The sequence below is a fragment of the Thermobia domestica genome, chromosome 3, assembly GCF_964235325.1.
Source record: "Thermobia domestica chromosome 3, izTheDome1.hap1.1, whole genome shotgun sequence".
Classification (NCBI taxonomy): domain Eukaryota; kingdom Metazoa; phylum Arthropoda; class Insecta; order Zygentoma; family Lepismatidae; genus Thermobia; species Thermobia domestica.
Window position 1 is genome coordinate 60,777,602 of NC_137456.1, and position 13,669 is coordinate 60,791,270.

Genomic DNA, 13,669 nt, shown 5'->3' on the forward strand with positions numbered 1-13,669 from the left:
ATGACTTACAATTCCCGAGATATGGCTCCTTAAATCTCCGAAATAGGAATTGTTTTGGCCAATATCTCAGGAATGGTAAGAGTGACGCGAAAAATTCCATCACTTCTTTGAGATAGTTTTTGATACTCTATCGAATGGAGGGCTCAAAAGTGAAAAATTTGCAAATAGCACACACACACACATACACACACACAGACATAGAGAAATCAGTAACGAAGTTTTTAATAGTAAGACTATTCATTGCTTTGGATTGATTGATTTAACAAATTATAATTTAAAATAAAGTGGGTTTTAAGCTTTGGTCAGTGTCTCTTTTGTTAGAACTTTTTAAGTTTGTTGAAAATTAACATTTACAATATTAACCTTTACAAGTACTACATGACTTACTTTTGTATCTCTATACCTTAATGAATGAAATTACCTTTAAAAATTTTCCAGAACCTGTAGACTAGTATGTATACAAACAGTAATAATTGCACTGATAAAAAAAATATCGTCTATTAAGCTTATATATACAATTTCATGCAAGAAAGAAATTGAATTGAGGAAGTAATTATTGACAAAGGTCGATTGCCTAATATACATATATAGTTTATATTATTTGTGGTAATTTCGTTTAAGTTTTAAAATAATTTTGCCGTGGAGCATGAAATGTTGCATAATTGCCGGGCGATGAACAAGAAATTGCGATACGGGCTGTTAGATACTACCTTGAAAAATATTTGGCGATATCTCGTATGTGTGTTATTATTACATATTTTGCATTGTAAATGCCGTACTTCGATGAACATGCATGCTACGCAGAAAGTTACGTCTGTTTAATAAAGGTAACTTCATTTAGACTGCTAGGTTCCTGCATTGTTCTTTATAATAATTATTTTGTTATTAATAAAAATTTAAGAACATATGTTTCCTTTGGAATCGTAATATGTTTCATAATATCTGAAGGTCTCAAATCTTCCTCTTATAAGAATTATTTTCTCTGTCATGTCTCTGTGATTGAGGAAGAAGTTGCTTCTGACTATGATTCAAGGTACAATCCCGAAGTCCAAACGTGTTAGTAATGATGATTATAAGGTTTTTAAGGCAGCACGGTGGCTCAGTGATATAGCTCTTACCCCTGGTGTATGGGGTCTCGAGTTCGATCCCCGGGCAAATAAGTTTGTGGTGAACAACATCGTGTCCGTGGGTTTTCCCGGGGTACTCCCCTTTCCTCCCACTTTATCATTCCACCAATTCTTCCATCATCATTAACTTGCTTTAATCATTGTCTCCCTTAGCATCAAGGGCATAATCGTGGGACGTTAAACTCAAAGATTTCATTTCATAGGCTTTCTAGGAAGAATTCATGATAACTATGGTTCAATGGAATAGCGTAGCATAAATTTTAGGGTTCGAAAACTTATTACACTACGAAGTATTTTAATTATAAAAAAAATCTTTCATGTGCTTAAAATGTACACATTAGTGTAAATTATTGATAGACAGCTTGTTGAAAATTAAGATATTTCCGCCTTATTCTTTTTTTAACATCGTTCATACAAAATTTCTTATTCTTGGCTCACTGGCACAGATCTCACTTCTGGTGCGAAGATTCCCTGGTTTGATCTCAGTTTATGTAATTTTGTGATGGATTGGGTTTTCACAGGGGTTCTCTTGTTTCCTCTCACGTTATCATTGCACCGATCGTTTTATGATCATCAAAGGCGCCCATCAGGGGGGGCAAGGTGGGGCGCTAGCCCCCCTAAGAGAAAATTGTACTTGGGAAAATTGAAAACCCAATAGAATTTTTACATTAGTTACAGCAAAATTTGAAACTATATTTGAAACGTCGCTTATACTTGCCTCCCCCCCTTGGAAACCACAACATGGGCGCCCTTGATGATTATTCACTTTCAAATCATCTGTCTCCTTCAACTTATAGCGTATAATAATCGTAGGATGGAAAGTAGATATTTCATTTTAATTTTTCTTCCTGTTTCTTATTTCTTTCTTTTTCTTTTTGGATCAAAAGATCCAGTATATTTCAATCAAAAATTTTCCTGTACGCTTTATATCTGGAGAACTACATATAGTGTAACCAAACTCAAACTATCACTTAACTCAGTATGATGTGCTTATTCCGTAGAAAATACGAAAACTTGATTTAAGGGCCGTTCAAAAAGTTTGTAGCCCCTAATACAAGATCCAATATATTTCAATCAAAAATTTTCTTGTATGCCTTATATATATGGAGAACTACATATAGTGTAGCAAAACCCACACCATCACTTAATTCAGTATGATATGCTTATTCCGTAGAAAATACGAAAACTCGATTTAGGTGCCGTTCAAAAAATTTCTGACTCCTGATCGAAGATCCAGTATATTTCAATCAAAGATTTTCTTGTACGCTTTATGTCTGGAGAAATACATATGACTTAGCCAAACCCACACCATGACTTAACTCAGTATGATGTGCTTATTCCGTAGAAAATACGAAAACTCGATTTAGGGTCCGTTCACAAATTTTGTGGCCCCTGATCGAAGATCCAGTAAACTTCAATCGAAAATTTTCTTGTATGCCTTATATCTGGAGAACTACATATAGTTCTCCACACTATGACTTAACTCAGTATGATGTGCTTGTTCCGTAGAAAATACGGAAATTCGATTTAGGGGCCGTTCAAAAAATTTTGTAGCTCCTAATACAAAAACTAATTATTCGACCGCAATATTTTGATCCAGTTTGGACCATTTTCCTAAAATTCTTGTAAAAAAAAAAAAAAAAAAAATCCGTCACATCTCCAATCACGTGATTCATAATAGATTTTTTTTTTTAGTAGAACAAAATTGACCACAGTACCAAATATATATACTTGTAAGACTTTCCGCCTTCAACAGCCACGTTATCTTTTGGTTCTTCTTAGTGTGTCCCAAATGAGCTGTTTTTCGTTTTTCTTAATCAAGTTCTTGTATCTCACTGATTGACACACTACTCCCTTGTTAACCATCTGCTGTCCTTTTGGCGTAGTATTCTGCTTCAAACACTTTCCTAAAAATATTATCTGTTATTTCCTAGATATCTCCTTCCTTCTCCTATTCTTTCACTTGTTCACCCATCTTTTCAGGATCGGAATTACTTTAATTTGTACCTTATTCATTATAGCTTTGAAAATATTCACATTATTTACTTTTATATAACCTCAACCTACATAGGTTTGTTAGGAGGAACTTTTCTTAATTATTTTCCACAGATCTGTAATTGTTTTTATAGGCAGTGCCTTTCATTTGCTCAGTAAAATTTTAATTTGGAATATTTTAGTACTTTTTTTGTAAAAAAAAAATCACTTAACATTTCTAGCCCTCAAATACTATATAGATATCTACAAACATTTTAGAAGAGGTAAATTTCTCGTGTTTCTCATCCGGTGAAACTGTATCTAATATCACCTAAAATATTTGGTAACTTTTGCTGAACCCTATATTCAAGGATCCATAGAATTCTTGCTTTTAAAAAAAATCATTAAATTTAATTCTTTATCATAGACTTTCTTGCCGAGCCTATCCTATCCCTGGCTGCTTCTATTTCAGCGATCTTTATGTATTCCTTAGATGATGGGCTACTTGCTTACAAATAAATATGAAGAGAAACTAAAAGGTTCCTTTGCTTATGTCGGGAACTAATAGCATAAGATATAATTTTGAAATATAGATACTTGGAAAAAAAAGTGCTGTTTTAGTTTGATGTTTGATTACAGAAGACAGTCACGACGTCCGACAAAATAGCTGCACCTCTAGGTTAACAAGCCTTACACGTGTCTTGAAAAGTTACTTCTAAAAAAGATTTTTTAAAAAATATGTAAATTATTTTGTGTTATTCCAGGAAATTGATGTAAAATTTTCAGGAAAACTTATTCATTTTATTTTCGTTACTAAATAGTTATTCTGGGGGCATAAAGAGCAGGGAGCAGGGTGAGCCAGCCCAGCCCTGCTCTTTTACAAGCAATAAGTTCTGATTTTAAAAACTTTTGCTTACATGTATATGAATATTTCATACAAGTCGAGAAACTTTAAGAATAGTTTGAATAAAATGTACGTATTCGTATATGTAAACTTATTGTTTGTGGTATATGCATTAACCTTAATTTAGCATTGTATATTTTTATTCAGCAGTGGAATGTTGATTGTGTAATTCATGAGATATTATTTTATTATTATTATTATTATTATTATTATTATTATTATTATTATTATTATTATTATTATTATTATTATTATTATTATTATTATTATTATTATTATTATTATGTTGTTGTTGTTGTTGTTGTTGTTGTTACAGTCTGCATCTGCTATGAAACGACCTTCACGCTATTTTCCTTTTCCTGTTCTCTTCCTTGTTTTTAAGTTTCTACTCGATTAAAGAAAATGAATTATGTATTAGTAGTAATTAAAAGTAATATAGATTCATTACAGTTTATTAGCTATTAATTTGATGATTATAGGTTACTACTTTGTGTTTTATAGCATGTTTTAATTGTATAATTCATAGTTTAAAATTATCGAACATAATTTTGTTGTATCGCCCTTATAAAAAGAAAATGGAAATGTTCGTTACATTGTATTGTTCTCGAGTTCGTTGTACAGGGCCGCGGTGGCTCAGTGGTAGAGCGTTCGCTTCTGGTGTATGGGGTCCTTCGTTCGATCCCAGCTCGTGCGAAGTGACCTTTGTGGTGGAAAAACACTGTGTACGTAGGTTTTCTCGGGATTCTCCTGTTCCCTCCCACATCATTAATTTCTCATCATCACTGTCTCCTTTAACCTAGCCGGATTAAACGTGGGACGTAAAACTTAAAGATTTCATTTCATTGCACTCTTCGAGTTCCTTGTAGCCACTAACTCTTTTTATGAGTCAGAATGAAAGTTAGAAATTAAATATCAAATTTTTAATTGAACTTAGCTCGTCCTCCGTAAGCTGCTTTCCCCAACACTGTTTTAGCTATATCATTCAAATGTTGTTCGATACGATAGTAGTGATAGTGAAAAAGTTTCACAGCGAGATTGTTATGGTCAATCATGTATTTGAGGAATGTTGGCCGAAAAAACTGTTCCATAAGCTTTGCATTGCGAGATTGCATACATTTCCATTCCTTTCTGATCGATTTAGACAGGAGCAGTTTGAGATATATATTTAGACAAATTTTGTACAGTGATATTGATGAAGCTGTTGATCGTTTAAGAATGAGATGGTTATAACCGGTTATCTCCTTGAGAATTCGTGGCCAAAAAACTGTCCCACGCATCCTTTGGAATAACATGGCCAAACTTTGCAAAATAATAACGAATAGAAGCGAAGGATATCAGGATGTCTACAAGTTTTGAGAAACCAAATTTCTTGACCTTTTCTTGACTTCTCTTGGCTTTTTACGAATTTTTGTTTTTGGCCAGGTACTATAGTATTTAGGGTATTTTTCTTAATCCCTTACCAATGGCCGGTTAAGATGAAAGTTAAAGGTATTTTACACTTTTGTCTTAGCAACATATTGTAATTAATAAAGACTGCACATCTAATTTGCAGCATCCGTTGCAACTTACATAACACTTTCAAGTGACAACCTCAGTTTTGAAATACCCCCTAGTGAAACTATCCATCAATTCATTTGCTGTACCACGACAAGGAAATTCCGATGCCTAATACCTACTTGACACTGTGTTTGATTCGTCATCGCAAAACCTAATAACAAAACCCATCTGACATCTCTGAGCTTTTTTATTTAAGCTCTTATCAAAGGAGGCTATATATAAAAAAAAGTTTTTCTTCTTTACTTCACCAACAAGCTTATTCTGAAAAAGTGGACCAAGCCCGTATGTAACAACATACGAAACTTTTTGTATCTTGTGCATCTTATTGCAATTATGTTACCATGGAACGTAAGTGCAAACAAGTCTGTTGTATTACCACTACTTTTGCTCGAAGAATGGCTCATTACTTTATATAGAGCCCACAAAATCTCAACTTTTGTGACATCATCCTTTATAAGAAAATTGTTTAGTGTGTTATGAGACGTGTGTTCATGAACAGTACCTTGAGACGTTCTTCCAAAATAAGAAGGTAAGACTCCAGATGGTACATTCACAGTTTGTTGTTCACCTCTGGTGCTTGGGGTCCCGGGTTCGATCCTAGCCCCCGCGAAGTGAACTTTGTGGTGGACAAACACCGTGTGCGTGGGTTTCCTCTGGGTTCTTCCGTTTCATTCCACTTTCTTCATTCCATCATTTCTTTCATTACTCATCATCACCGTCCAGGGGCGGATCCAGGGGGGTGGGCGATCGGGGCGATCGCCCCCCCAGAAGAAGAAACTTCTTATTTTATATATATAAATAAGACCCATCCCAAAGTTTGGAGCCCTTAAAAGTAGCAGTATGACAACCCACCGCCCCCCCCAGAAGTCGGTTCTGGATCCGCCCCTGTCACCGTCTCCTTTAGCCTAACCAACATAAGCTGGGACGTAAAACTCAAAAATTTCATTCATTTCACAGTTTGCTCATTTCAGTTGCCAGTTACAAAGGAACTGAAGCACATGAAAATGATGTAGAGGCAGTTTGCTTAAGTGGTGGAACTGACAAACAAGGAGTTCGTTGCACTGGTGGAGCTGATTCAGAACCATTTTGCTGCACTAGTGGAACTGGAGCGACACTAGTGAAGTTTAGCTGAGACTAATGAGAGCACCAACGAGTTTTGAGTGTCGTTTTCTTTTTTCATGAGTCCTTACAGATTCTGAACCACTGCATGTTACATCAAATTTAGTCTTACACACACATTGCAAAAAGCGTTGAATTCAGGAGCGTCATTTCAGACTTCGCTTGTTGGGGACAAGAGCACCATTGACATAAGACTTAGTAAACAATTGATTAAAGTATGTATTCATCCAACTCTTGGGGGGGGGGCAATTGATCCCTCCTGCTCCCCCTAAATGACGCCCCTGTTTGAATTTGTCAGCCTCCACTGGTCGCAGCCAAAATTTCCAGTCTCGATGTATATCATCACTGGGATACAAAACACAAATGCTTGACCTATCGTGCCATTTCTTGACTTTTCTTGACATTCTTGACCTAGTGTTCGATTTCTTGACTTTTCCTTTACTTTCTTAATTTTCATGACCTGTAGACACCCTGGACATGATAATTCACATACGTGAGGTATGTGGTCATAAAACTGTCACATATATACTTACCATTGCTATCAATAGATAGAATACTTTTCATCCATTTCTGATCGAACGAAACAGTGACGGGTTGAGATAAATTGAACACACTTGTACGATGATGTCGGTAAACAGCGTTCTTCAGTTCACTTCAACTTTGCATCCCGAATGCGTTTATTTCTTAGTTTATTAGTATTAACATTTGTAGAATGAAAAAAAAATACAGTATCAGAGCCATTAAAATTGTTGTATGTTTGATTAATACTGCTGCACGACATATTCAGTATTAAATTACCGTTATGAGGCAATTAAAGAACTACTTGAAAAAAAAAAAAAAAACACAAGTAATATGCAATCTCGTCGACTTAGCCCATTTTTTTAGAATACGTTTTATGTTTATTTATTTATTTTAACTTAATTTTCATGAATATTTTAAAATTCCTCGTATTGTGACGGCTGCACGATCTTATACAGTAATATATATTATCAAGTGAGCAACAAGCGATGTCGTATCTTTCAGAATAAAACTGAAGATGAAAAGAAAAAGTCTCAAGGTACATTTTCGAATTTTTCAATCAGAATTTCTACAGCATTAGTAAGTTAAATTTCATTAAATAATTTCCAACATTTAGAGATTGGACAATATGTCATTGTACCGAAGTTGACATGGTACGGATAGATCTAACCGGTAAGTCAGAGACGACACACGACATACCAAAGATCAACGTGTACGAAAGAGAAAGAAGTCTTTTTTTTTTTCGTTGGCAGGAACTATAACGGCTTCTATTTAATTCTATTTGTCATTAACTATAATTAATTGTGAAGTGTTATATTGATTAATATTTTATGTTTTACATGTAAAATATTATCTCAGCTTTTCTTTTCTTATTGCTTAATTACTACATGCATACTCCGCCTGGCTCGAGATTCGGGATGTTTCGGGCCGGCACAATTCAGATTCAGCCGGACCGGGCCGAGTCGTCTTCGGGCCTGGGTTTGCAGGGCTTTGCAATGTGCGCCCGTGCTTCGCTTGCTTGAATTTGGTTTCTGGATTGCTATCTACAGTGGTCGAAGTGAGACGGTATGCGGTAGTATGCCATACCGCCTCTGGTTTTTCAGTGATGAATGCATACCGTCTCTGGTTTTTCAATAAATAAAACATACCGTTACTGGAAAATAGATGCTAAGTACCTTTAATAAATCCACTTTTATACGCGGTAATTGACGAAAACTTTGCACGTAAAAAAAACTTATTTTTATGTAGAAATAATTTCTAAGTTGACAATACCGACATTTTTGTTATCTTTTTCCTATCTTTCGTTTTTAAAATGAAGTGTCTTCAAAGAAGTTCACCTACATAGTTTGTATTTTGATGTGCCATACGAGTTATTTCTTGTTATGTATGTGTGTGTGTGTGTCTTCTTGTCTTAATGCATACATATGCCGCGTTTTGAGCATGGACTGATTTACGGGTTGTCGGCTGTGGGAATAGACCTTCCGGGGATTTGAAATAGCCTACAGTGAGTGGGGGAACCTGGAGTTCTCTCGCATGAAATTGTTGATATTCTGATTCGGTTTTTGAGCATTTTCGTGTATAATTCTCTATAATACAACATAAGAGGATTTTTTTCCAGAAAGTTTTTTTTGGGGAGATTAAAATATCTCCATAACCACCCCCGTTACAACAAAGAAGCTCTCCAATGGTTTTCATTCTACTAGCACTAGTGTTATATTAAACCACTCATAGAGTAGTTTTCAGTGATTGGGAAGCTTGAAAACTACTACTTATAGTTTGTATGAAAAATAGCCTGACATTATTGTTCGTATGTGGCTTCAGTGTCCGTTGATGTCTATGACCGGTGGCATCAGTGGCTGCTCTGACCAGTAGTTTGTCTAACAAACTTTCAACTTTCTTCGTGAGGTATCTGCTACCGCTGGTGGTGGCCATGGCCGAAAGTGAATGTGGCTTATACTATTGATTTCTATGAAAGATGTAGCTGCAATGTTCGTTGGAGTCAATGACCAGTGGCATGTATGTCCTGTGGTTTCTATAGCGGATTTTCTAGAGTCACGTATTTACTATTTGGCGCTTGTAATCTGCTTCCATTAGAGACAGTAGATGATAATATCTCCTCCGAAGTCCACAATTAAAAATGACACCGTGAACTTTCTCTCTGGAAGGTGCTGGTTTGATAATGCAGACTGTTCTGGACGTCTGTTAACATTTATACTGAAAACATTAATAGTGTTAAAAAAAAAAGAGAGAGAGAGAGAGAGAGAGAGGTGATTCAAAGTGAGCGACGGAAGACAATTACAGTACCAGCAGATACGAATTATTTGCACAAAGTTGATTCCAGTTTAATTGAAAATTTAATCTCAGTAAAACAAGTTGTAGTTGGACGCTGTTCATACCATAAAATGAACAGAAACAGTGTCATGCAAGACACAGCCAGTAGTCGTGAGACGGTATGCGGTGGTATGCCAAGTAGTTATATCTGACAATTGTCGGGATTTTCAGAATGTTGCCTGTAATGAGAATAATTACAGTGATTCTTTTTTCCCCTAAATAGGTAAATTTTCCTTATTTTTTAAGGATTTTTTAGTGATTTTTTGCAGTGTTGCACCGAAAAGTAACTAGATTTTCGATAATTTTCGTATGTAATGTAATTATTGTTCCCTTTTATGACTTATTTTAAGTACACTTCAATTAGTTTTTTCAATTGAAGTAATGACTGCAATTATTTTGGATTGATAAAGCGTGTTAGATGGTGCCGCTGGCGCCATTACTGTCTGACCGTAGTGCGAGTTCCCTTTATACTTTTGCCGCCCGTCCACTTTGTATATTACCGACTGCCGTACTGTATTGAACGTTAGCTTTCCGCTGGCGCCATTATTGTCGCGAGTTTTTAACCCCGCCCACTTTGTATATCCACCGCTTGGTAGCCGTGGACGCTAATGGTATTTTGCGGCACACTTTGTATGTTTATCCAATATTTTAACTTAAGTAAGAAGAGAAAGTTTACTTACCTTTGATAATATTCCGCTGCTGCCTATTTCCTGGTTGCGGTTGGTGGTTCATTGATGATGACAATCTTTTTATGACGTAAAAGAACTTGTTGAGTGAACAAACAAATATTGCGATACCACATTTTGTAATTTTATGTTTTAGGATATATTTATAACCTCGGTTGACTTTTTGATTCAGATTATTATTAAACTTAATAAAATAATAATTCATTGAGTGAATATATGAATTTGATATTGTAATTTTATGAAAAGTATAAATATTGTGCCTTTATTAATATTCTATTTTTATACATATGAAGCATATGTATTCTTCCTTTATCTAATACAGAATACACATACTTTAGTATAATGTACGCAAATAACTTTATATAATAGTATATGAAGCATATGTATTCTTTCTTTATCTTATACAGAATACACATACTATTTGTATTAAGTACCTTTTTAATTTTATAGGATGTAGAAATTAAAGGCATGAATATAGTTTAAAAAAATTTTATTGTAAAAATAATGACAAAATGTTATATATAATAAAAAATAAAAAAATGTAAATATAATAAAATGAAAATGTATATAATGAAAATAAAAATGTAGATATATAATAAAAATAAAAATTGTAAAAATATATAACAAGTGTTTGAATATAGTGATATATACAATGTTCTATTGATTCTTTGTACTTGATTAATAAAAATAATTTAATATTTGAAATATGGTATTTACGTTGTATGAAAAAAATCTATTTACAATATATAAAATCTATTTACAATATATAAAATTCTATTTACAATATGAAAAAAATATATTTACACTATATAAAAAACTACTTACAATATAAAAAATCTATTTACAATATATAAAATATATTTACAATATATAAAAATCTATTTGCAACATACGAACAATTTACAATATATAAAAATCTATTTACAATATGAAAAAAATATATTTACAATATATAAAAAATATTTACAATATATAAAAAATATTTAAAACATGAAAATTCGCAAAATATAAAAAACTATTTAGAATATATGAAAAAATCTATTTACAAATTGTATATAATATATTATTTACAAATGGGGGGTGCGGTGTGAGGAGTGCAGATATGTTATAAAGATGATATAATATTCAGTACTTGTGAGTTATAGAAAGAAACCCTATACTGTAAAGAATGTAATATGGTATATCCAGGAGGAGCGCAATGTATGATTGCCATATTTATTTACCTTCACTCATACCATTGGTAAATTATATAAAAGATTAACGCACTGGGAATATTTACACAATGTACATATACATTCAACCAATCACTCATCACAGGACAAGACTAGAACTTCTATATCCATATGGTATACTTGTATAATCTGTTTCATCAGTCGGGTTAAGTCTGCGTCTTTTGTTATTGACTTGTTGATGTGTTTTTGTCTCTGGTCGTGATACAATGATAAACCCCGGCTTACGAACTACCCTACCTGGATTGTTTAACTCCTTTTTTTCAATTTTTCCGCGGACTAAATTAAAAAAATGATCAAACGTGATTTTTTCCCGAGTTCTACTATCTAATGTGATCCCCCTAATTTTATAAACATAATCTATTTTTCCCGTCCCAATTTCTTTCATACGGTAGCTATAATTTTTTGGTCCCAAACCTATAAACATGTCAATTTCCCACCCATTTGGTATTTCATCAGTTAGCTCACCCAAGTAGGAACCAGTGGTAAGCTTGGGCTTATCATTTCGTCTTTGGACATACATAATACTGTCCGTGTCACAATATAATACAGCTTCAGGCCCTACGGCCGTCAAGAGATCATAGAGTTTTAGCCTTGCCCAAGATGTAATAAACGCGGCAAGTACGACATTCGAAAATTTCCAGGGCTTGTTTTCATTTTCGATGTCTTTATATATGATAATGAGATGACGTTCACCAATGTGTGACACTGTTTGCACCTCATATTGCGCTGACAGTAAGTAGGTCAAAAATGTTTCTGGATCATCAACAATTTTCGATTGCGGAAGATCTGTTCGCTGCCCCCATTTTCCATATAATGAGTTGAGGAATATCTTGGAGATATACCTCAGTCCCGGGTTCCTCCTGATACTGTTATGATTTAACTGTATGCCCTCGTGGACAAAATACTCCATAATATATTTTTCCTCGTCTCCTTGAGTGTGGCATGAATCAGGAAAACCAGACGCTTCCTGCTTCATTTGGAGGAAAGAATTCACGTAGTCACGGAATAAACTACGCTCATTACAATCCTCCGAACCTACGAGTTCAAATTCCCATATTTCTTTAATGGCGAGTATTTTATAGCCACACTGTATAGCCTTATGCAATTCAGGGGTGCAGAATGTGCCAGTAATGGCACGATCCCTTTCGCAATGCAAACAATTGTTGATATTTTCCTCCTCCATACATGTACGGCAGAGTCCGAAAAGTAATCGGCCTCTCGCAACGTATGGCAGGACCGGAAAATACAAATCAGTTGGAGGCAAAACGGTACATTTAACCATACCATGAATACTTCCCACATCTGGGAAGTCCGGCCCCCTATGTATTTTTGGCTTACCTACTGGCAACGGCTTACGCGCCATTACCCAGGGGTAGAGACTAGTTACATCCAGGTACGCAATACTTTCATCACTGCTACATTCATGTAGAGCTTTAAAACATTCGGTTCGGCCACCATTAAATCCTTCCTTGGGGATCAAATGATCGACAATATCCGCACATTGAGTTCGAATGAACTCTTGTATGGATTTGTCTTTCTTCACTTGATTGTCCCAATTACATTCCCACATTTCAACAACGTTGAGACCACGTTTACGCAGATAATTAGCCTTAATAGTGGTAGACTCAAATCGTTCTTGCATGGATGTAGATTGATGCGGGGTAGAGTCAAGTTGCTTATGACGCAATTCAGGGTAACAGCTGAGACAACCATGCCAAAAACAACCCAGGAACTCATACACAGTATTACTGCTTGGTTCATAACCATCAACTTTATATTTTCCAAATTTCTTTTCCCCACCATTTCCAGTATACTGAATTTCAGTTCCTCTTGTTTTCTTTAAATACCGCAACCACTGTAATGCTTTCACACTTTGACGGTCACGGTAATCAAAGCCAAGAGGAGGAATTACAGGGATTAAGTCTTTTGGTAAATACAAGGTACAGTACACCAACATAGCAAGACTGGCTATGGTTCCTGCAGAAATGAAACACTGGATACCACCAGTTTTCTCTTCAATCAGATCGGAAAATTTGACAACGGCTTCCGTTAGAATTCTCACGTCGTTGCGGCAATAATCTAGCATCTCCTTTTGCAGATCATACTGCTCGCCAGTTAAAGTACGTTGTTGGTACCAGGCGTACAATTGCTGTCTATTTTCAGGACTTCTACTATCGGGATCAAAATACTTAATATCAGGGATTGGACCTACATAATTTT

General features: G+C 34.9%; 2 protein-coding genes across 2 annotated transcripts in view; one reads left to right on the forward strand and one right to left on the reverse strand.

The window, feature by feature from the left end:
- Window positions 1–13,669, forward strand: part of LOC145680428 (degenerin-like protein unc-105) — a 553,540-nt gene that overhangs the window by 103,879 nt on the left and 435,992 nt on the right. The gene's annotated exons all lie outside the window — the stretch shown is intronic.
- On the reverse strand, window positions 11,529–13,535 carry LOC145681803 (uncharacterized). Its single transcript, XM_081753413.1, has one exon. It carries the CDS (start codon window positions 13,533–13,535, stop codon window positions 11,529–11,531), a length of 2,007 nt encoding a protein of 668 aa, XP_081609539.1.

Coding starts and splice junctions, on each gene's coding strand:
- LOC145681803 (XM_081753413.1), bottom strand. CDS start 13,535: ATGCTAGATTATTGCCGCAACGACGTGAGAATTCTAACGGAAGCCGTT.